Raw genomic sequence first — 21,536 nt, 5'->3', positions numbered from 1 at the left:
AAAAAAACAGGCCCTGGTGGCTCATGCCTGTAATCCTAGCTACTCAGGAGGCTGAGATCTGAGGATCATGGTTCAAAGCCAGCCTGGGCAGGAAAGTTTGTGAGACTCTTATCTCCAATAAAACCACTAGAAAACCGTAAGTGGCGCTGTGGCTGAAGCGGTAGAGCACTCGCCTTGAACTGACGAACGCAGGGACAGCGTCCAAGCCCAGAGTTCAAGCCTCACAATGGACCAAAAAAAAAAAAGTTTCAATTTAGAATATATCAACTATATGCACATTAATAATAAATTAATAAGTTGGACTTTTAAGCTTCTGTCTCATATAAATGACTACATTTATATATATTTTTTCTTTTTTTCCTCCTAGTCCTGGGGCTTGAACTTGGGGCATGGGTACTGTTCTTGAGCTTTTTTTGCTCAAGGCTTGCACTCTACCTACCACTTGAGCCACAACGCCACTTCTGGCTTATTCTGTTTATGAAGTACTGAGGAATCAAACCCAGGGCTTCATGCATGCTAGGCATTTCATGCATGCTAGGCAAGCACGTTATCACTAAGCCACATTACTAGCCCAACATTAATATATTATGAGCTGATTCTGATCTTATGATTGTTAACATTTTTCTCTTTATAAAAATAGTTGCCACTTACTTTATAGATATTATTAGTGTGGGCTGGGAAGGTGGCTCAGTGGTAAAGCACTTGCCTTGCATGCATGAGGCCCTGGCTTTGATTCCTCAGCACCACATAAGCAAAAAGAAAAAAGCCGGAAGTAGCATTGTGGCTCAAGTGGTAGAGCGCTAGCCTTGAGCTAAAGAGCTGAAGGACAGTGCCCAGGCCCAGAGTTCAGGCCCCACCACTGGACCCAAAAAAATATATAGATATAGATATTATTAATGGTTCTGAGTACTGAGCTCAGGTTCCTGTACATGCCAGGCAAACTCAACCACTGAGGTACATTCCTATTTTATAGATGTAGCCACTTCTTGAGAGTTCAGAAAGTAAGCATCAAGCTGGGTGCCAGTAGCTCGCACCTGTAATCCTAGCTACTCTGGAGGCTGAGATCTGAGGATCACAGTTCAAAGCCAGCCTGAGCAGAAAAGTACCTGAGATACTTATCTCCAATTAACCACCAGGAAACCAGAAGTTGTGCTTTAGCTCAACTGGTAGAGCACTTGCCTTGAGTTGAAGAGCTCAGGGATAGCGCCCAGGCCCAGAGTTTATGCCCCATGGCTGACAAAAAAGAAAGAAAATAAGCAAGCAACAAATGTATTGTTTGATCCTATTTTTCTGAAGCCAGATTTTGTCTTAGATACTGTGAGAGACTGCTTAAAATACTTTATATCATTTCAATAACAGAAGAGCCACGGAAATCTAACTAAAAAATAACTTTTGCTGTTTTTATTTTAGAATTTGTTGTCCTCGTTATGGAGAAAGAAGACAAACAGAGAGTGATTGGGGGAAACGCTGTGTGGACAAGTTTGACATAATTGGGATTATTGGAGAGGGAACCTATGGCCAAGTATATAAAGCCAAGGACAAAGACACAGGTAAATAAATGTGCCATCAAGCTGAGCGCTGTTGGCTCGTGCTTGTAATCCTAGCTGCTCAGAAGGCTGAGATCTGAGGATTGTGGCTCAAAGCCAATCAGGGCAGGAAAGTCTATGATACTCTTATCTCCAATTAACTACCAGACAACTGGAAGTGGCACTTTGGCTAATGTGGTGGAGCACTAGTCTTGAGCAAAAAGAGCTCAAGATAGCATCCAGGCCCCCTGTTCAAACCCCACAACTGACTGAAAAAAAAATGTTTCCTCAAATTCCTGTTTTTCTTGGAAATACTGAGATTAAACTCAGGACTTCACATTTGCAAGGCAGATAGTTTACCACTTGAGCCATGCCCCCAAGCCTGTGCCACAGAATCCTTGATGTCAGAAACTTAGCAATTTATCAATACTAATGTTTTAAATGAATTTGGTAAAAGTAAATTTTATGTTCTAAGTTTGTCTCTGAAAGAAATTTTTCACAAAAATAATAACCAGCCGGGCACTCAGGAGGCTGAGATCTGAGGATCACAGTTCAAAGCCATCCCTGGCAGGAAAGTCCGAGACTCTTATCTCCAATAAAACCACTAGAAAACCACAAGTGGTGATGTGGCTCAAGCGGTAGAGCTCTCGCCTTGTGCTGAAGAGCTCAGGGACGGTGCCCAAACCCAGAGTTCAAGCCACATGACCAACCAAAAAAAAAAAAAAAAAAGTAGTAGTAACCATCCCTCAGTTTCCATGAGAGATTGCTTCCAGGACCCTTGAATATCAAAATTGGTAAATTTGCTTAAATTCCTTAAATAAAATGGCATAGTATTTGCATATAGTCTCCACACATCCTCTGGTAAGTCATCTCTGGAGTACTTTTTTTTGTGTTCCAGTCTTAGGGCTTGAACTCAGAGCCTGGGCTCTGTCCCTGATATCATTTGCTCAAGGCTAATAATGGTCTATGACTTTGAGCCACAGCTTCACTTCTGTTTTTTTTGGTGAGTTATTTTTTGTTTTGTTTTGGGGTTTTGTTTTTTTTTTTGTCCAAAGCTAGTGCTCTAGCACTTGAGCGACAGCTCCACTTCTGGCTTTTTTGGTGATTAAAGATAAGAAACTTGGCTGGCTTTGGAACTATGATCCTCAGATCGCAGTTCTGAGTAGCTTCCTGAGTAGCTAGGATAACAGACGTAAGCCATTAGCACCTGGCCATCAGAGCCAGACTTTTAATATGTAATACAAGGCATAATAGTAAGTAAATAATTTTTATACTTTAAAGATGAGTCAAAAAGTCTGCACATGTTCAGTACAGATAAAGTATTTTCTTCATTCAAATATTTTTATGTATTTATTTGGAATTGCAGATATACAGGACTATCTGTATATTATTATATTAAAACTCTCCAGGGGGCTGGGAAGGTAGCTCAGTGGTAGAGTACTTGCCTTGCATGCATGACGATCTGGGTTCGATTCCTCAGCACCACAAAAGCAGGAAAAGCTGGAAATGGCTCTGTGGCTCAAGTGGTAGAGCACTAGCCTTGAGCTGAAGAGCTGAGGGACAGTGCCTAGGCCCAGAATTTAGGCCCCACGACCAACAGAAAAATAAAAATAAAACTCTCTAGGGACTGGGAATATGGCTTAGTGGTAGAGAGCTTGCCTAGAATACATAAAGGGTTCCTCAATTCCATAGAAATAGAAAAAGCCGGAAGTGGCACTGTGGCTCAAGTAGCAAAAAGAAACTCAGGGACAGTGCCCAGGCCCTGACTTCCAAGTCCCAAGACTGGCAAAAAGAAAACAAAACCAAAAACTCTCCTGATCAGTTCAGTGGTTGAACACTTGACTAGCAGACTAGCATTTGTGAGAAACCGGGTTCAGTCCCCAGCACACAGGGTGGGGAGGATCCTCCTTTTTTTTTTTTTTTCTTCTTTTTTTTTGGTCGTTGTGGGGCCTGAACTCTAGGCCTGGGCATGCACTGTCCCTCAGCTCTTCAGCTCAAGGCTAGTGCTCTACCACTTGAGCCACAGCACCACTTCTGGCTTTTTCTGCTTATGTGGTACTGAGGAATCGAACCCAGGGCCTCAGGCATGCAAGGCAAGCACTCTACCACTGAGTCGCCTTCCCAGCCTGCGGATCCTCCTTTTTTGTTTTTCATTATGATGTTTTTTTGTTTTGGGTTTTTGTTTGTGTGTGTGGTGGGGATTGAACCCAGGGCCCCTAGGACCCCAAGCATGCTCGGAAAGCACACTATCAGCTGAGCATGGCATACACTTGTAACCCTAGCCACTAAGGAGGCTGTGATCTGAGGATTGAGCTCAAAGACCAAGTGGGAAAGTCCATGAGACTCTTATCTCCAGTTAATTACCAGAAAAAGGAAGTAGAGCTGTGGCTCAAAGTAGTTAAAAAAAAAGAAAAGAAAGCACACTATTACTGAGTTGTAACCTTGTCCTTTTTTGTTGTCCTTTGTAAACATTTATAGCTTCCTAGGAATTTTGAAGAGGATTAAAAAAAACCCAAAAAACAAAAACAAAAAACATGAGCAGGGCACTGGTGGCTCATACCTGTAATCCTAGCTACTGAAGAGGGTGAAATCTGAGTATCTCGTCTTGAAACCACCCCCCCTGCAGATAATCTATCACACTCTTATCTCAGTTTAACCAGCAAAAAGCTTGTATTTGAGACCTGTGGCTCAAATATTAGAACTCTAGCCTTGAGTGAAGAAGCTAAGTAAGAGTTTCTGGCATCTAAGTGCTGTTGCCTCATGACTGTAATCCTAGCTATTGGGTGGAGATCTGAGGATTGAGGTTCAAAGCCAGCCTGGGCAGAATAGTCTGTGAGACTTACCTCTAGTTAAGCACTCATCCACTCCCACTGGCTCTAGTAGAATACCCAGCCTTGAATGAAAAAACCAAGGGAGAATGTTTGGTCCTGAGTTCAAGCTCCAGTACCATTTTCAAAAAAAAAGGAAGGGGAAGAGGAAGGGGGGGGGGGGGAATGAAAGGGAAGGGAAGGAAAGAAAGAGAAAGAAAAAGAAAAGAAGAAAGACAGAAAGGCAAGCTAATATAGTTGGGGGTGTGACTCAACTGTTAAAACTCTTGCTGGATATATGTGAGGACCTGCATTTCAACCCCAGAATCACTGAGAGAATTTATGCTTCACATGTACCTGGCCCAAAGTTCAGGTCCCATGACTCAAATAAAAGGACCAGAACCTTAAAAAAAATTAAAATAGATATTAAGTCTGAGAGAGCAAGGAATGGTTTATGATGATAGCTTAAAATGATAATTGATAATGATAATAACTTGAATTTGTTTTGGCAGGAGAACTAGTAGCTCTGAAGAAGGTGAGACTAGACAATGAGAAAGAAGGCTTCCCAATTACAGCCATTCGTGAGATCAAAATTCTTCGTCAGCTAATCCACCGAAGCGTTGTTAACATGAAGGAAATTGTGACAGATAAACAAGATGCACTGGATTTCAAGAAGGACAAAGGTACTAGAAACCAGTTAGGTTTCTACAGGGTTGATTGGTACAAATTAATTTTTCTTACTGGGGTTTGAACTGAGGGGCATTATGCTTGCTGGGTAGGCACTCTACCCCTTCAGCCATACCTTCAGTTTCTATAGGAGCTTTATCGGTTGTACAAGGGGGATTTAGTTGAGACATTTCCATACATGCATACAATGTACCCTGTCAACCTCAATCTCTTCCACCTCTATCACATACCCTCTTGTCACTCTGTCACAATCTGGGAACTTTTTAAATATATTATACTAAAGTCTAACTTTCTGATCCATGTTGGAATTACAGTGTTGGCAGAGGAAGCTGAGTGTGGTGGGGCATTCTGTAATCCCAGTGCTGAATCAGGAAAAATCAAATGGTCAAGGCAAGCCTATGCTAATAGTGAGTTCAAGGCTTAGTTGGCTATATATGGAGACCTGTCCTTTAAAAAAAAAAGAAAATAGCAGATTGCTTTATATTAATTACTGCTGATTTTATAAAATATTCCTTCATTAATAAATACTTTATACTTTTTTTGTGGGGGGGGGCAGTCCGGGGCTAGAACTCAGGCTCTAGGTACTGACCCTGAGCTTCTTTTGCTCAGTGCAAAAGCATACACTCAAGCCACAGCACCACTTTTGGCTTTTTCTGTTACATGGAACTGAGGAATCAAACCTAGGGCTTCTTGTATGCCAGATCAACACTCTGCCACTAAGCCACATTCACAGCCCAACACTTTATACTTTTAAAAGTCATTAGTAAATATGCTTTAGGTAGGTGGAATCTGCTGTGAACACTCAATAAAGTCAGCAGATAAACAACATTAAATTATCTTCCAATCATTCCCAGGATTTTTTGTTTTGTCTTTTTTTTTTTTTGGTGGGGGTGGGGGGAGGGTTTGTAGTTGTAGGGCTTGAACTCTGAACCTGGGTGCTGTCCCTGAGCTCTTCAGCTCAAGTCTAGCACTCTGCCACTTGAGCCACAGCACCACTTCCAGTTTTCTGGTGGTTAGAGATAAGAGTGTCATGGAGGGCTGGGAAGGTGGCTCAGTGGTAGAGTGCTTGCCTTGCATGTATGAGGCTCTGAGTTCTATTCCTCAGCACCACATAAGCAAAAAGAAAAAAGCCAGAAAGTGGCGCTGTGGCTCAAGTGGTAGAGCACTAGCCTTGAGCTGAAGAGCTGATGGCCAGGCCCAGAGTTCAGGCCCCATGACCGGACCCAAAAAAATAAAAATAAAAAATAAACAACAACAAAAAGAGTGTCATGGACTTTCCAGCCTGGGCTGGCTTTGAACCACAGTTTTCAGATCTCAGCCTCCTGAGTAGTTAGGATTACAGGCATGAACCACTAGTCCTCAGTTCTCAGTTTCCTGAGTAGTTAGGGTAACAGGTATGAGCCACTGGTACCCAGCTCTGATCCTAGAGTCCTTTGCATTCTAGCAATGCTCTAGTATGACTATGCTAAATCCCTCAAGTCCCCCATCCTAATTTTGAGGCTTTTGTTTTCTTTTTTAAGCTAAAACATAAAACCTTAATGGCTATTAAATCCCACACTTACTATTTTTAGATTATTCCTCCTGGCTATCACTTATGTGCCACATACTATTATTGTTTCACACCGATACAGTTACGGAATATACCAGACTTGGTAGAACATGTCTCTAATCCCTGCACTCTCGAGGCTAGGCAGGGAGATTGTGAATTAAAGTCCGGTTGTGGGGCCTGAACTCTGGGCCTGGGCGCTGTCCCTCAGCTCTTCAGCTCAAGGCTATCACTCTACCACTTGAGCCACAGCACCACTTCTGGCTTTTTTTTTTCTTTCTGCTTACGTGGTGCTGAGGAATCGAACCCAGGGCCTCAAGCATGCAAGGCAAGCTCTACTACTGAGCTACCTTCCCAGCCCAATCCCCCTATTTTCTTTATAGTTATTTGTCTAAACGAATTTTAGAGATGAGAAAATGGAAATAGAACTTTTAGGATTAAATTAAAGAAATACTAATATAATCTAAAAAATTGATTTAGAGGCTGGGAATGTAGCTTAGTGTAGCGTGCTTGCCTAGAATGCATGAAGCCCTGAGTTCAATTCCTCAGTACCACATAAACATAAAAAGCTGGAAGTGGTGCTGTGGCTCAAGTGGTAGAGGGCTAGCCTTGAGTACAAAGAGGCTCAGGGACAATGCCCAGGCCCTGAGATCAAACCCTAGCACTGGCAAAAAAAGAAAAAAAAGATGATGGATTTCTTTAAAGCTAGGAAGATGATAAAGGCTAACCTAGTATGTAGTATACTCCAGGCCAGAAATGTGAGAGAGAAAAAGAGGAAGAGAAGGGGGGAACCCCTCCCCCCAAAAAAAGTAAAAATGGCTATAATGTGTGAAAAAATTGAAAATCTAGAATATCAAGAAAAAATGGCAAATACTTTCCTCCTACCCCATCCCAGTATCTCACCATATAAATAACTGTAATATTAACATTTTGGTACATTTGCTTCTTTACTATACATATTTTATAATATAACTGAGATAGTTCTAAGTGTTGTGTATATAGCTTGTCATAAATCCTCAGTAAAGAGCTGGAATGTGGCTTAGTGGTAGAGTGCTTGCCTAGTATGCATGAAGCCCCAGATTCAATTCCTCAGTACCACATACACAGAAAAAGCCAGAAGTGATGCCATGGCTCAAGTGATAGAGCTCTAGCCTTGAGCAAAAGAAGCTCAGGGACAGTGCCCAGCCCTTGAGTTTAAGCCCAAGGACTGTCAAAAAAAAAGAGAAAATCCTCAGTAAAATACCTTTATGACTTAAAAATGCATAAAACCAAATTTACAAGCCTGTGTTGGGCATTTAGTTGCCACTTTAAAAATTAATGCAAGCCTGGCATGGTGATTCATGCATGTTGTCCCCAGCAACTTAGGGGGCTAAGGCAGGAGGATTGTTTTTCATTCACCGATGGTGCTTTACCACTTGAACCTTTACTTCACTTTTTGCTGACTGATGGGAGAGAGTCTTGAGGTCTTTTGTGCCCTAGCTGGCTTCAAACCTTGAGTCTCGTATCTCAGCCTTCTGAGTAGCTAGGATTACATAAGTGAGCCATGAGTACCCTGCAGTATTGCTTGAACCCATGGCTTCAAGTCCAGCCTTGGCAATATAGAAAGGCCCTCCTATGCTCTGCCCAAAAAAAAAAAAAAAAAAAAACCAAACCAAAACAACTGCTTAAACAAAAAAGAACAAACAAACAAAAAAACTCAGTTTCTTTTTTTTTTTTTTTTGTCGGTCATGGGGCTTGAACTCTGGGCCTGGGCACTGTCCCTCAGCTCTTCAGCTCAAGGCGAGCGCTCTACAACCTGAGCTACAGCACCACTTCCAGTTTTCTGGTGGTTTATTGGAGATAGGAGTCTCATGGTCTCTCCTGCCCGGGCTGGCTTTGAACCGCGATCCTCAGATCTCAGCCTCCTGAGTAGCTAGGATTACAGGCGTGAGCCACCAGTGCCCGGCTTGTTTTTTTTTTTTGAGGGGAAGTTGGAGGATGGGGGCATTAGTAGATTGGCTAGGACCTGCAACAACCTTCCTGCCTCATTCTCACAAATATCTGAAATTAGAAGTGTTTTGCCACCACGCCTGATAGTAGCAATATTTGTACAGATTTTTTTTTTGGGGGGGGGGGGGGTCCAGTTGTGAGGCTTGAACTCTGGGCCTAGGCCTCTACTCTTCAGCTCAAGGCAAGCACTCTACCACTGGAGCCACAACATCATTGCTTCCGGTTTTCTGGTGGTTAATTGGAGATAAGAGGCTCATGGACTTTCCTGCCTGACTGGCTTTGAACTGCTATCCTCAGATCTCAACTTCTGAGTAGCTAGGATTATAGGCATGAGCTACCAGTGCCCAGCTGAACACCATTGTGTTTGTGTGTGTGTGTATATGTATACATCTTTACCTTGTATTTCATTATTTGTTAGTTGCTAGGATTTAACCCCAGGGCCTCACATGTGCTAAAATGTGGTCTACTTCTGAACTACACACCCCTAGCCTAATAATCACTTACACATAGAATTAGTCAAAGGAGCTGGGCGCCAGTGGCTCATGCCTGTAATCCTAGCTACAGAGGAGGCTGAGATCTGAGGATCATGGTTCAAAGCCAACCCGAGCAGAAGAGGGCAGAAAAGTCCATGAGACTCTTATCTCCAATTCATCACTAGAAAACTGGAAGTGGCGCTGTGGCTCAAGCGGTAGAGCTCTCACCTTGAGCTGAAGAGCACAGGGACAGTGCCCAGGCCCAGAGTTCAAGCTCCATTACTAAAAAAAAAAAAAAAAAAAAAGAATTAGTCAAAGGAGTTTCCTTAGTTAAAATTAGGTTCATTTTATGAAAGAAAATTGTCATGCTTATCTTACTGTATTCTCCCCAACATTAAGAATATATGCTGGGCTCTGGTGGCTTGTACCTGTAATCCTAGCTACTCAAGAGACTGAGATCTGAGGATTGAGGTCCAAAGCCTGTCCTTGGGCTTGAACTCTGGGCCTGGAGTCTATCCTCAAGCTTCTTTTGCTTAATACCACCTTAGCCACAGCACCACTTCCAGCTTTTTCTGAGTAGTTCATTGAAGATAAAAAGTCTCATAGACTTTTCTAGGAACTGGAGGTTCCTAAATTGATGTGTGCCTACTTAGAAACTATGAGGTCCTTGGAAGTGGTGCTGTAGCTCAAGTGGTAGAGCGCTCGCGTTGAGCTGAAGAGCTGAGGGACATTGCTCAGGCCCAGAGTTCAAGCCCCACGACCGACAAAAAAAAAAAGTTCTAAAAAAGAAACTATGAGGTCCTTAGTTCAAACCACAGTATCAGTCAATCTCAATCAGTCAATGAGTCCATCTAACTGAATGGCTAGAGATGTAGTCCAGTGATCTCACACTTGCCTAAAAACCTTGAGGACCCTGAGTTTGCTCTTAAGAGTTGCAGTCCTGGCTAGCCTTTAACTTACCACGTAGCCCCAGCTGGCCTCAAACTTGACAAACAGGAGAAGTATGGACTTATCAAAAATATGCTTATGGCTGGGTGCCAGTGGCTCACACTTATAACTAGCTACTCAAGAGGTTGAGATCTAAGGATTGTAGTTCAAAGCCAGACCAGGTAGGAAAGTCCATGAGACTGTTACCTCCAGTTAACCATCAAAAAGCCAGAAGTAGAAATGTGGCTCAAGCCAGCTTGGGCAGACAGGTCTTCCAGTTAACTTCCATTGAGCAAGAGCTCAATGCCTTGAGTTCAAACCCATTAACACCAAAAAAAGAAAAAAAGCTCCAGTGGTTCATACCTATAATCATAGCTACTCAGAAATCTGAGATATGAGGATTACAGTTCAAAGCCAGCTGGGGCAGGAAACACGCTTTTTTGCGGGGGGGGGGGGGGGGGGTCGGTCATGGGAGCTGAACTCTAGACCTGGGCACTGTCCCTCAGCTTTTTAGCTCAAGGCTGGCACCCTGTCACTTGAGCCACAGCGCTACTTCACAATTTTTCTGATTATGTGGTACTAAGGAATCAAACCCAGGTCCTCAAGTGTACAAGGTAAGCACTCTACCACTGAGCCAACTTCCCAGCCCCATAAGACTCTTTATCTCCAATTAACCAACCAAAATCCAGAAGTAGAGCTGTGTGTCAAGTGATAGAGCACTAGCCTTGAGCAAAAACATGACCAATGCTCTGAGTTCAAGCCCCAGAAGCACTACCCAAAAAATAAAAAATAAAGAAAATCATAGCATTGTTTGAGTTCATGGTCAACTTCAAAATTTGTTTACAATTCAATTTTTAAGTAATTGTTTTCATTTTATAGGTGCTTTTTACCTTGTCTTTGAGTATATGGACCATGACTTAATGGGACTGCTAGAATCTGGTTTGGTGCACTTTTCTGAGGACCATATCAAATCATTCATGAAACAGCTTATGGAAGGATTGGATTACTGTCACAAAAAGAATTTCCTGCATCGAGATATTAAGTGTTCCAACATTTTGCTGAACAACAGGTAATGTAGTAACCAAATAAAGTTTAACTACTCTTGCAGGGTTTCAGGAATTCAATTGGATTGGATTGTAAGTAAACCTAATAGTACAGTTTTTTTCTGTTTAACCTGAATCTGGTATTTGAACCGTAGGAACAATTTAAAATTAAGTACTCTATCAATGGTGCTTCTCAGTGCTAGTAAAGAAAAGGTACAGAAAAAGAATTATAAGGACTTTTTTTTTTTTTGCCAGTCCTAAGGCTTCTTTGACTCAAGGTTAGCACTCTACCATCTGAGCCACAGTACCACTTCCACTTTTCTGGCAGTTAATTGGAGATTAGAGTCTCATGGGGAATTTCCTGCCTGTGCTGGCTTTGAACCAACATCCTCAGATCTCAGCCTCCTGTGTAACTAGGATTACAGGCATGATCCACCAGAGCCCAGTGGGCTTTTTCTGTTCATGTGGTACTGAGGAATTGAACCCAGGGCTTCATGAATACTAGGCAAGCACTCTATCATTGAGCCACATTCCTAGTCTTAAGGACTTTTATTTACAAGTATTTGTTGTACTTTTCTGAGGATTGTATTACTGTCACAAAAACTACTCAGATTCTAAAGGAATCTTCAGAGAACTATTTATCAGTCAATAAACAATGTTGTGACCCTAAGAAAATTGAAATATGCATTGAGTTCTGTTTTGTTTTGGGTCCAGTCGTGGGGCCTGAACTTTGGGCCTGGGCGCTGTCCCTCAGCTCTTCAGCTCAAGGCTAGTGCTCTACCACTTGAGCCACAGTGCCACTTCTACCTTTTTTCCTGCTTATGTGGTGCTGAGGAATCGAACCCAGAGGCCTCATGCATGCAAGGCAAGCGCTCTACCACTGAGCCACCTTTCCAGCCCTATGCATTGAGTTCTTAGTACTATTCCCTTCTTTAGTGGAGAACATACCTCTTTCTTTAGGTACTTGAACTTTTCTCAAATTGTTCTTTTCAGAGTAAACACTAGTTGGTAATTGCCTTCTATCCAATACTTCACTTTTGTAGTATAAGCAGTCAAGATCTGATTGTTAAGTTCAGAAGATTTTTTTCTTTTTCTCTGGTTATTTGTCCACATTACATTTGTGATATCAGATATATATTTTTTCTTTTTTTTGCCAGTCTTGGGGCTTGAACCCAGGGCCTGGGCACTACCCCTGAACTTATTTTGCTTAAGGCTAGAGCTCTATCATTTGAGCCACAGCACCACTTTCAGCTTTTTCCGTATATGTGGTACTGAGGAATCTAACCTTGGGCTTCATGCATGCTAGGCAAGCACTCTACCACTAAGCCACATTCCCAGCCACATCAGATATATTATGTGCACATTAGACTTTGGCATTCTTCTCTGACTGGTATAGGATAAAGAACAAGTATAATATCACTGAAATTACTGTGTTTGGATTTTTTTTTAAAATTCCGGTCCTGGAGCATGTTAATTCAAGATAAGAGTCCCATGGACTTTCCTGTTCTGGGCTGCCTTCAAAAAAATTTTTTTTTGGGGGGGAGGTGTGGGGCTTGACTCTGGGCCTGGGCACTGTCCTTGAGCTCTTCAGTTCAAGGCAAGCTCTCTACCACTTGAGCTTCCAGTTTTCTGGTGGTTAATTGGAGATAAGAGTCTCATGGACTTTCCTGTCCAGGCTGGCTTTGAACCGTGACCCTCAGATCTCAGCCTCCTGAGTAGCTAGGATTACAGGCATGAGCCATTGGTGCCCTACTCACATTTCCTGTCTTTATGGAGTAGATTAATCAGCCATTTAGAATTCACTGTAATTGTCTTTTAAGCATGAAAACTCTCATATGAGGTAACTGGTCACTGTTGAGCTAGAATTTTAGGATAACTAAACAAATTGCTCAAAGAAACTGCGTGTACAGTAAATATGAAAGCAATGTTATTTTTTGTGTTTTTTTAAAAAACTTTTATTGTCGAGGTGAGGTACAGAGGGGTTCCAGTTAATGTGTTGTATGTAACCATAAAATGGATTATTTTTGTTAGAGCAAAAAGAATGAAGTACATAATAACAATAATGAAGCTGGATGGTTACTAGGAGCCAATTTAAGAATATTGTATACTCCACTAAGGAACTTAAACTTTTTCTAATCTGTAGTTGAAAGGTTGCTAGCTGTTTTTGTTTATGTTTGTTTTGGTCAGCTCAGTGCCTTGAGCTCTCCTTGGCTTTCTTGCTTAGGACTGGCATTCTACCACTTATGGCATACCTCCAGTTCAGCTTTTGTTGGTTATTTTGGAGGACTTTTATGCCCAAGCTGGTTGTGAACTGTTACCATTCAGTCGCAGCCTCTGGAGTAACTAGGATTATAGGTGTGAAATGCTGGTACCTGGCTTTGTTTTAAATTTTAATTGTATGATGAACGCATTGTTTTTAACTATACTTAAATAGATATATTATTAGCAATAACATGTTAAAAAAATTAGTCTTTAAATCATATCCTTTGGCACACCAGTAATCCCAGCTTCTCAGGAGGTTAAGGTGGGACTATAAAGAGACTGAAATCAGCTTGGGCAACACAGTGAGACCCTATCTCAAAAAAGAAAAAAGTATTCTGTTGCTGTCTCTGCTTAGTCACCATTTCCATTAAAGTTGAAGGTTACTCACTCTAAATCCATAGTAAATAGTTCATCAACAACTTAATGAAGAAACCGGTGCTGGTGGCTCACATCTGTAATCCTAGCTACACAAGAGGCTGAAACTGGTTCAAAGCTAGCTCCAGCATGAAAGAAGTCTGAGATTTTTTTTTTTTTTTTTTTTTTTTTGGGTCCGGTCGTGGGGCCTGAACTCTGGGCTTGGGCGCTGTCTCTTAGCTCTTCAGCTCAAGGCTAGCACTCTACCACTTGAGTCATAGCACCGCTTCCGGTTTTTTTCTTTTTGCTTATGTGGTGCTGAGGAATCGAACCCAGGGCCTCAGGCATGCAAGGCAAACGCTCTACCACTGAGCCACTTTCCCAGCCCTAGAAGTCTGAGATTATTATCTCTAGTTAACCACCAAAAATCTGGAAGTGGAGCTGTGGCTCAAGTGGTGGGCATTAGTTTAGAAACAGCATCCCAGTCTGAGCTTAAGCCCCAGGATTGGCACAAAATAACAATAATTATAAAGAAGGAGCTGGGTAACACATACTTGTAGTTCAAGATACTCCAAAAGTAGAGGGCAGGAGGATCTTAGGTTCAAGGCCAGTCTAGGTAAAAGTTAGTGAGAGTTTATTCCAAAATAAAAAACAAGGGGGCTGGGAAGGTGGCTCAGTGGTAGAGCGCTTGCCTTGCATGCAGAGGCCCTGGGTTCAATTCATCAGCACCCCATAAGCAAAAAGAAAAAAGCCGGAAGTGGTGCTGTGGCACCAGTAGAGCACTAGCCTTGAGCTGAAGAGCTGAGAGACAGTGCCCAGGCCCAGAGTTCAGGCCCCACGACCGGACCCCCCCAAAAAAAAAAAAAGATTTGAGGATGTGGTTCAAGTGGTTGAGTATTTGCCTAGCATGTTGGAGGCCCTGAAATCAGTCTCCACTATTGAAAAAAATAAAAATTAGAAGAAGCCGGGCACTGGTGGTTCCTGCCTGTAATCCTAGCTTCTCAGGAGGCTGAGATCTGAGGATCCTGGTTCAAAGCCAGCCCGGGCAGGAAAGTCTATGAAATTCTTATCTCCATTAAACCACAAGAAAACCAGACGTGGTGCTGTGGCTCAAGTGGTAGAGCGCTTGCCTTGAGCTGAAGAGCTGAGGGACAGCGCCCATGCCCAGAGTTCAAGCCCCATGACAGACCAAATTAAAAAGAAAATTAGAAGAAGAAAAATTAATGAGGCTGGTGGTGTAAAGCTCAGTAACTAAGGCTTTGCTTAATATTAGTGAGAGCCTGGATTTGATCAAAACAGACAACGTTTTAAAAAACCCCAAAATTTAATGATGGTAACAATTAGCTTTCAGCTTTATGGTCTATGGTATTACTCTGCTGTCTTCTCTATTCCTTCATGGGAGGATGTTTCAGAGCAAGGAATAATTGCAGACCTGCTTGATTTCCCTTCTATCCTTAGAGATCCATAGTCAAGACTGATGAGGTTCAGACTAAATTGAACTCCTTATTCAGGTTGCTAAGTAGGAATCCCATTGACTGTCTTGACTCATTAGACCTCTCCACTGCTCAGTTGGTTCTAACTATTCAGAGGCTAGGAGAAAATGAGGAGGAGTTGTTAGCAGGAGAAGGAAAAAACATCTTCACAGAAAGGGAGAAGAGCAAGGTTGGGCTCTGATGATGTTCATTATCTTTTTATTACACTAGTGTAAATTAAGCCAGTTTGCTTTAGACAGAAAAGTGACTAGTCTGTCACCACACTATAGTTATAGACTAATAGAAGGGAAAGCTACTAAGACCCCACTGATAAGGAGGCTTAGGATGTATCTCAGTGGTACAGTGCTTGCCTAGCATGTATGATTTCCTGGGTTCAATCCCTAGCTCTGCCAAAAAAAAAAAAAAGTCAAAAGTTCACCATAAAAAATGGTTAGTGCTTGAATTAATCTAGACCTTGATAATAAGAAAAAAAAGTCGGGACTTGGAGGTGACTCAGTGGTAGAGTGCTTGCCTTGCATGCATGAGGCCCTTGGTTCGATTCCTCAGCACCACATAAGCAAAAAAAGCCGAAAGTGGGGCTGATGCTCCAGTGATAGAGCACTATCTACAGCTGAAGAGCGGAGGGACAGCGCCCAGGCCCAGAGTTCAGGCCCCACAACTGACAAAAAAAAAAAAAAGAAAAGAAAGTCAAAAGTTCACCATAAAAATTGGTTAGTGCTTGAATTAATCTAGACCTTGATAATAAGCATGGACAGTGTAGGCTTTGGTTGATGAGTATGCTGGAATGGTGGGGAATGAATAAGAAGAGTAAGATACCTCACAAATTTATGACTTGAGAAACTTAAATTAAAGAGTGGCAAATACTAACCATTTAAAGGACTATAGAAAAACTGAATGGGTAGGAGGAAAAGTGAATCTCTTCTATATTCTATTTTATAGGCAGGATAACGACATCTACTGGTCATATAGTCCTATTGGAACATCAAACTATATTATTATTATTATTATTATTTTTTATCCTGGGGCTTGAACTCAGGGCCTGGGCACTGTCACTGAGCCTCTTTATGCTCAAGGCTAGAGCTCTACCACTTGAGCCACAGCCCCACTTCTGGCTTTTTCTGAGTAGATTATTGGAGATACAAGTCTCAGGGACTTTTCTGCCCTGGCTGGCTTCAAGTTGCAATCCTCAGAACTCAGCTTCCTGAGTAGCTAGGATTGCAGGTGTGAGCCACTGGCACCCAGCCCGTCTCTCTATATATTTGTAGTTAAAAATCATAGAAGAGATTGATGATAGTGGCTGGTGCCTGTAATCCTGTCTACTTGGGAGGTATAAATCAAGAAAATTGAGGTTTAAGGTCAGCCCAGGCTAAAAGATAATGAAACCTTATCTCACCAAAACAAGCTGGGCATGGTAGCATGCCTGTCATAGCAGCTAGGCAAGTGGTAGTAAGATGGATTATCCAAGTCAGGGGCCAGTCCCTGCAAAAGTTTAAGTCTCTACTTAAAGAGAAATGAAAGGGTCTGGGAGAATGGCTCAAATGATGACAGAGAGAGTACCTGCCTAGGAAGTACAAGGCCCAGAGTTCAAATTCCAGTGCTGTGCCTCTTATCCCCAGTTAAAGGTCTAGGATATGGCTCAAATGGTAGAGCATTTATCGCAGTTTCAAACTCTGGTAATAGCATCAAGTTTACCAAAAAAGAAAAAGAAAAAAAGAAAGCTGAAGAAAGCTGCCAAGCACTGGTGGCTCATGCCTGTAATCCTATTGAGGAGACTAACATCTGAGGATGAAGGTCCACAATTTCAAAGACATACTTGGGCAGAAAAGTGTGTGGGACTCATCTCCAGTTAACCACCAAAAAGCTCGAAGTAAGATGTGGCTCAAATAAAATATGAGCCTTAAGCAGTAAAAGCGCAGTCTCTTTTGAGTTCAAGCCCCAGGACACCCCTCCCCCCACCTCCCCCCACCCCCCCCCCCCACACACACAATTGTAGCTTAGAAAAGATGCCAAAACTGGAACCCAAGAGAAATGGTCAGAGAGATCTGTGAGACATAATTTGAAGCCAGTCTGAGCACAAAAGTCAGTGAGACTATTATTAAACAGCAGAAAGCTGGAAGTGGAGATGTGGAGAGTACCAACTTTGAGCACAGAAGAGGAATATCATAGATGTACAAGAAGTAGTAAAAAAGAAGTGTGAGACCAGTACTGCTCACACAGAACACACAATCAGAGGTGACAGTGTTGAATGAGGGCTAAGAAAATGTTTAGTATAATGGGAAGAAAGTGGTGGGCATATTTTCAATTAGTTTTGATTTTTTTTCCAGTGCTAGGGATTGATCCAAAAGCTTTATGTAACTAGACAAGCATTCTACCATTGAATTAACCCTCAGTCCCTAATTTTTTTTTTATTAAATATTGTGGGGATATGAGCATTTAAATGGAAAAGGAAATAATAGAGAAGAAAAAATAGATCCAGGAAACAAGCAAAATTCTTACATACATACATACATACATACATGCATACATACATACTCATTCAAATACATACAAGGGCCTGGAGCTTGCCAAGTAGGCATTGTACCACTTGAGCCTCTTAACTCCTATTCCAAGAACCAAAATAACTTTAAAGGTGCAAGATTCTAGAAAAGATGGAATCATGGCTGTAGCTAGAGAGATTGCTTATCCTTGGGCTAGAAATGAAGTTGACAAACTTTTTCTGTAACTAAAAGAGAATGAGAAAGATAAAGTTACAGGTAGATTTACAGATAAAAGGAAGATATTCATAGGGGAGGAATATAAGGTATAATTCCTGTGTATCTGATCACATAAAATAATTATTATTGAAATGAACTCCAGGAAATAGAAAAACCAAAAATGTTAAGGAGCCTATACTTGAGCCTTTTTCTTTTTTAAGTCCCAATACTGGAGCTTGAACTCAGTGGGCATTGTTCCTTAGTTCCTTAGCTTTGTTTTTGTTTTTGTTTTGCTCAGAGCCAGTGCTCTACTGCTTGAGTCACAGCTCTACTTCCAGTTTTTTGGTGATTAATTGAAAACCAGAGTCTCAAAGACTTTCCTGTCCAATGTGGCTTCAAGCCACAATCCTCAGATCTCTGCCTGAGTAGCTAAGATTATATGTGTGAGCCACCAGTGCCTAACAACTTTTCTTTTTCAATGAATGTCATTTCCTTATATTTGTCTCAATAAAAGTTAACTTTTTTGTTGATGTTGTGGGGCTTGAGCTCTGGACCTGGGCACTGTCCCTGAGCTCAGAGCAAGGCTAGCACTCTACCCCTACTTGAGCCACAGCACTACTTCCAGTTTTCTGAGTGGTTTATTGGAGATAAGAGTCTCATGGGCTTTCCTGCCCAGGCTGGCTTTGAACTGTGATCATCAGATCCCAGCCTCCTGAGTAGCTAGGGTTACAGGCATGAGCCACTGGTGCCCAGTAAAGTTTGGGTAAAGTGGATAAGGTGTCCATAATCTTTATTCTGAATAAGGTGTATTTAAAGTAGAATTTTGTTGTTTCAAGGTGTGAAAGGGTAGGGGGGTGGATTCTGACACTGAGAATGCTGGAAGTTTATATTGACAGCTAACTAGAATAGACGAAGATGCTGACAAAAGACAAAAGGATTAACCTGCAATATTCATGACTTAACTGAGAGAACTAAACATTGGGAGCAGCACTAAATGGTATGATAGTATGATTTACTTCTTCAGGTTGTGTTCAATTCCTTATTTAGAGCAGAAAAGGCAAATTCTCTACTGATCTGGAATTAGGAACTTAAGAATTCCATCTATCAAAAAATTAAGTGGTTTCAAGATGCATTGTATTTATGTAACACTTTGTTGAATGGCAATTCCTTTGTAAAACTATGTATAGATAATCTTATAAAAGTAAATAACCAACACTTGGAAGTATGGCTCAATTGGTAGAGTGCTAGCTAAAGAGGGAAAGCATTATGTACCAAGTTCTAGTCCAAGTGTCCAACCTTAAAAATACACAAAAAAAAATCACAAGTAGGACTGGCATGGCTCATGTAGTAAAGCCTACCTAGCTAAGTGCAAAGCCCTGAGTTCAGTTCTACATACTGTAAAAATGAATGAATTAGTTACTTACTTGAACCAGGCATGTAGCAAACGCCTGTAATGCCAGCACTTGGGAGGTGGAGGCAGGAGGATTTAGCTCTAGACTACATAGTAATAAGACCTTGTCTATAAAAGAAGAAAAAGTAATTAACTTGGTGTCTAGTGTAAATGAGACGAAACATGCTGGTAATACTTAGGTCTAGCCTAATTACTACCACGATATATCTGTTGCCATTATAACTTTCATTCTCACTGTATGCTTTGAGATTTGGATCATCTCAAGCCCTCAGAATAAGGTTGTCAAGAAATTTGAGAAGCTGTGGCCCTCTACAAAAATATAATTTGGCTTTTCATTCCCCAAGCAGTAGCAAGTGTATAAATTTGATTAAAATAGGCTATATGAATCTAGATGAATATAATTAATGGCAATTAATAAGTGACTTTTAAGCCACATCCCAACATTTGCAGCTTCTTAATATTCCATGATACCACTGTCAAAGAGAATACTAAGACTAGGGATGTAGCTCACTAATAGAGTACTTTCTTAGCATTCACAAGCCCTGGGTTCAATTCTCAGCATTGGGGGGGGGGGGGGGGGATACAGAACAGAGGGAACTGTAGTTGTGATCCCTTTAAAAGAAAGGAAGCTTTTCAGACCAGCTTTATTGGCATCATATGTGGATTTGATGGAAATGAAGTTCCAGACACTAGTAGATCACACCTGTAATACTCAACTTGGGAAGCTAAAAGTGGAAAGATTATGATTCAAAGCCAGTATAAGCAGAAAATTCCAAGAGAAGTAACTAGCAAAAAATAGGATTACAAGCAGTGTTCCTGATAGTCAAATGAGGTGCCCAATAGATGAATAAAGAAGATATGGTACAGATATTCCATGGAATATTAAATAACCATAAAGAAAAGTAAAATATGTCATTTTCAGAAAAATGGATAGAATTGAAGAACATCCTATTCAGTAGGATAAACTAAGGGAAGTGGCGCTGTAGCTCAAGTGGTAGCGCGCTCGCCTTGAGCTGAAGAGCTGAGGGACAGCGCCCAGGCCCAGAGTTCAAGCCCCACGACCGACAAAAAAAAAAAAAAAAAAAGAATCTCATAGTCAGTAGGATAAACTAAGCTAAAAAAGCCAAGTAGATACTTTTGCTCATGTGGAAGCTACACTTAAAAGATAATGCATATTAATGAACATGTACATACATGTATATATACCTGTCTACAAAAACATACACATATACACAGAACAGGATTCTAACTGTGGGACTGTGTAAGAAGATGAGAGTAATGTGGGAAAAGGAAAAAGAAAGATGAGTAGAAATTTTTAAATACAGTGGAAGTGTATGAAGAAAGTATAAGGAACTTTTATGAAAGCTGTTGATCAGAAGAAGATTGGGGTGGCAGTGGTAGAAGAGAAACTAATAGGGTCATTCTAAGTAAAACTTAAGACATGAATGACTGGGCTGGGAAGTTGGCTCAGTGGTAGAAGCACTTGCCTTGCATGCCTGAGACCCTGGGTTCGATTCCTCAGCACCACATAAACAAAAGGAAAAAAGCCGGAAGTGGTGCTGTGGCTCAAGTGGTGGAGCGCTAGCCTTGAGCTGAAGAGCTGAGGGACAGCGCCCAGGCCCAGAGTTCAGGCCCCACGACTGGACCCCCCCCAAAAAAAAAAAAAGACATGAATGACTAAAGTACTATAGTGAAACTCCTTGGTGTAATTAAAAAAAATATATATATATCAAGAAAGTAAAACAGGCTCATAAGAGGGTAGGCACCAGGAGGAAGAACACCTAACAAAGAGGGTGAATCATGATGAATATAATGGACATAGCTTAGTTACATGTATGAAAATAGAACAATGAAACCTGTTAAAATTGTTTTAATGAGGGAGTTGGGGGAGAGTGGCAAAGTGGGAAAGGATGATCTGGATACTACTTTGTATACAAGTGCATAAATTTCACAATGAAACCCCTGTACAACTAACACATACTAATAAAAAAAGTATGGCTTAAGTGGTAGATTACCAGTCTAATAAACTCAAGGCCCTGAGTTCAAGCCTCAGTACTGCCTTCACAGAAGAGAAAAATTCGGGTTCAGAGCTGGAAGTATTAGAGCCCTGGATCTAGTTCCCAGTACTGGGGAGGATAAAAACAGATTCACGTGACCTAAAGAGTCAGCACCTCTGAGAAACTTTCCCTTCAGTACAAGGGTTTGACTTAAATCCTCATGCTTGTTAGGCAGATGTGAGGCATACCTCCAACCCTTTTTGCTGTTCAAATACACTCTTGCCGTAACTCATACAGAAAAATAAACAGTAGTGTTTTTGATTAGTTA

The 21,536-nt window shown here is 41.4% G+C and overlaps 1 protein-coding gene across 9 annotated transcripts in view; it reads left to right on the top strand.

The window, feature by feature from the left end:
• The window catches only part of Cdk12 (cyclin dependent kinase 12), a 116,695-nt gene that overhangs the window by 21,485 nt on the left and 73,674 nt on the right, over positions 1-21,536 (top strand). For all 9 annotated transcript variants that reach the window (XM_042671346.1, XM_042671343.1, XM_042671345.1 and 6 more), the window contains 3 exons: positions 1,411-1,550; positions 4,846-5,016; positions 10,835-11,024. In XM_042671346.1, coding sequence (XP_042527280.1) covers positions 1,411-1,550; positions 4,846-5,016; positions 10,835-11,024 — 501 coding nt within the window. The remainder of the gene's footprint in view (positions 1-1,410; positions 1,551-4,845; positions 5,017-10,834; positions 11,025-21,536) is intronic.

This window comes from Dipodomys spectabilis, unplaced genomic scaffold (genome assembly GCF_019054845.1).
Source record: "Dipodomys spectabilis isolate Male_0828 unplaced genomic scaffold, ASM1905484v1 ptg000018l, whole genome shotgun sequence".
Lineage (NCBI taxonomy): Eukaryota > Metazoa > Chordata > Mammalia > Rodentia > Heteromyidae > Dipodomys > Dipodomys spectabilis.
This window is presented reverse-complemented; position numbering and strand designations above follow the sequence as displayed.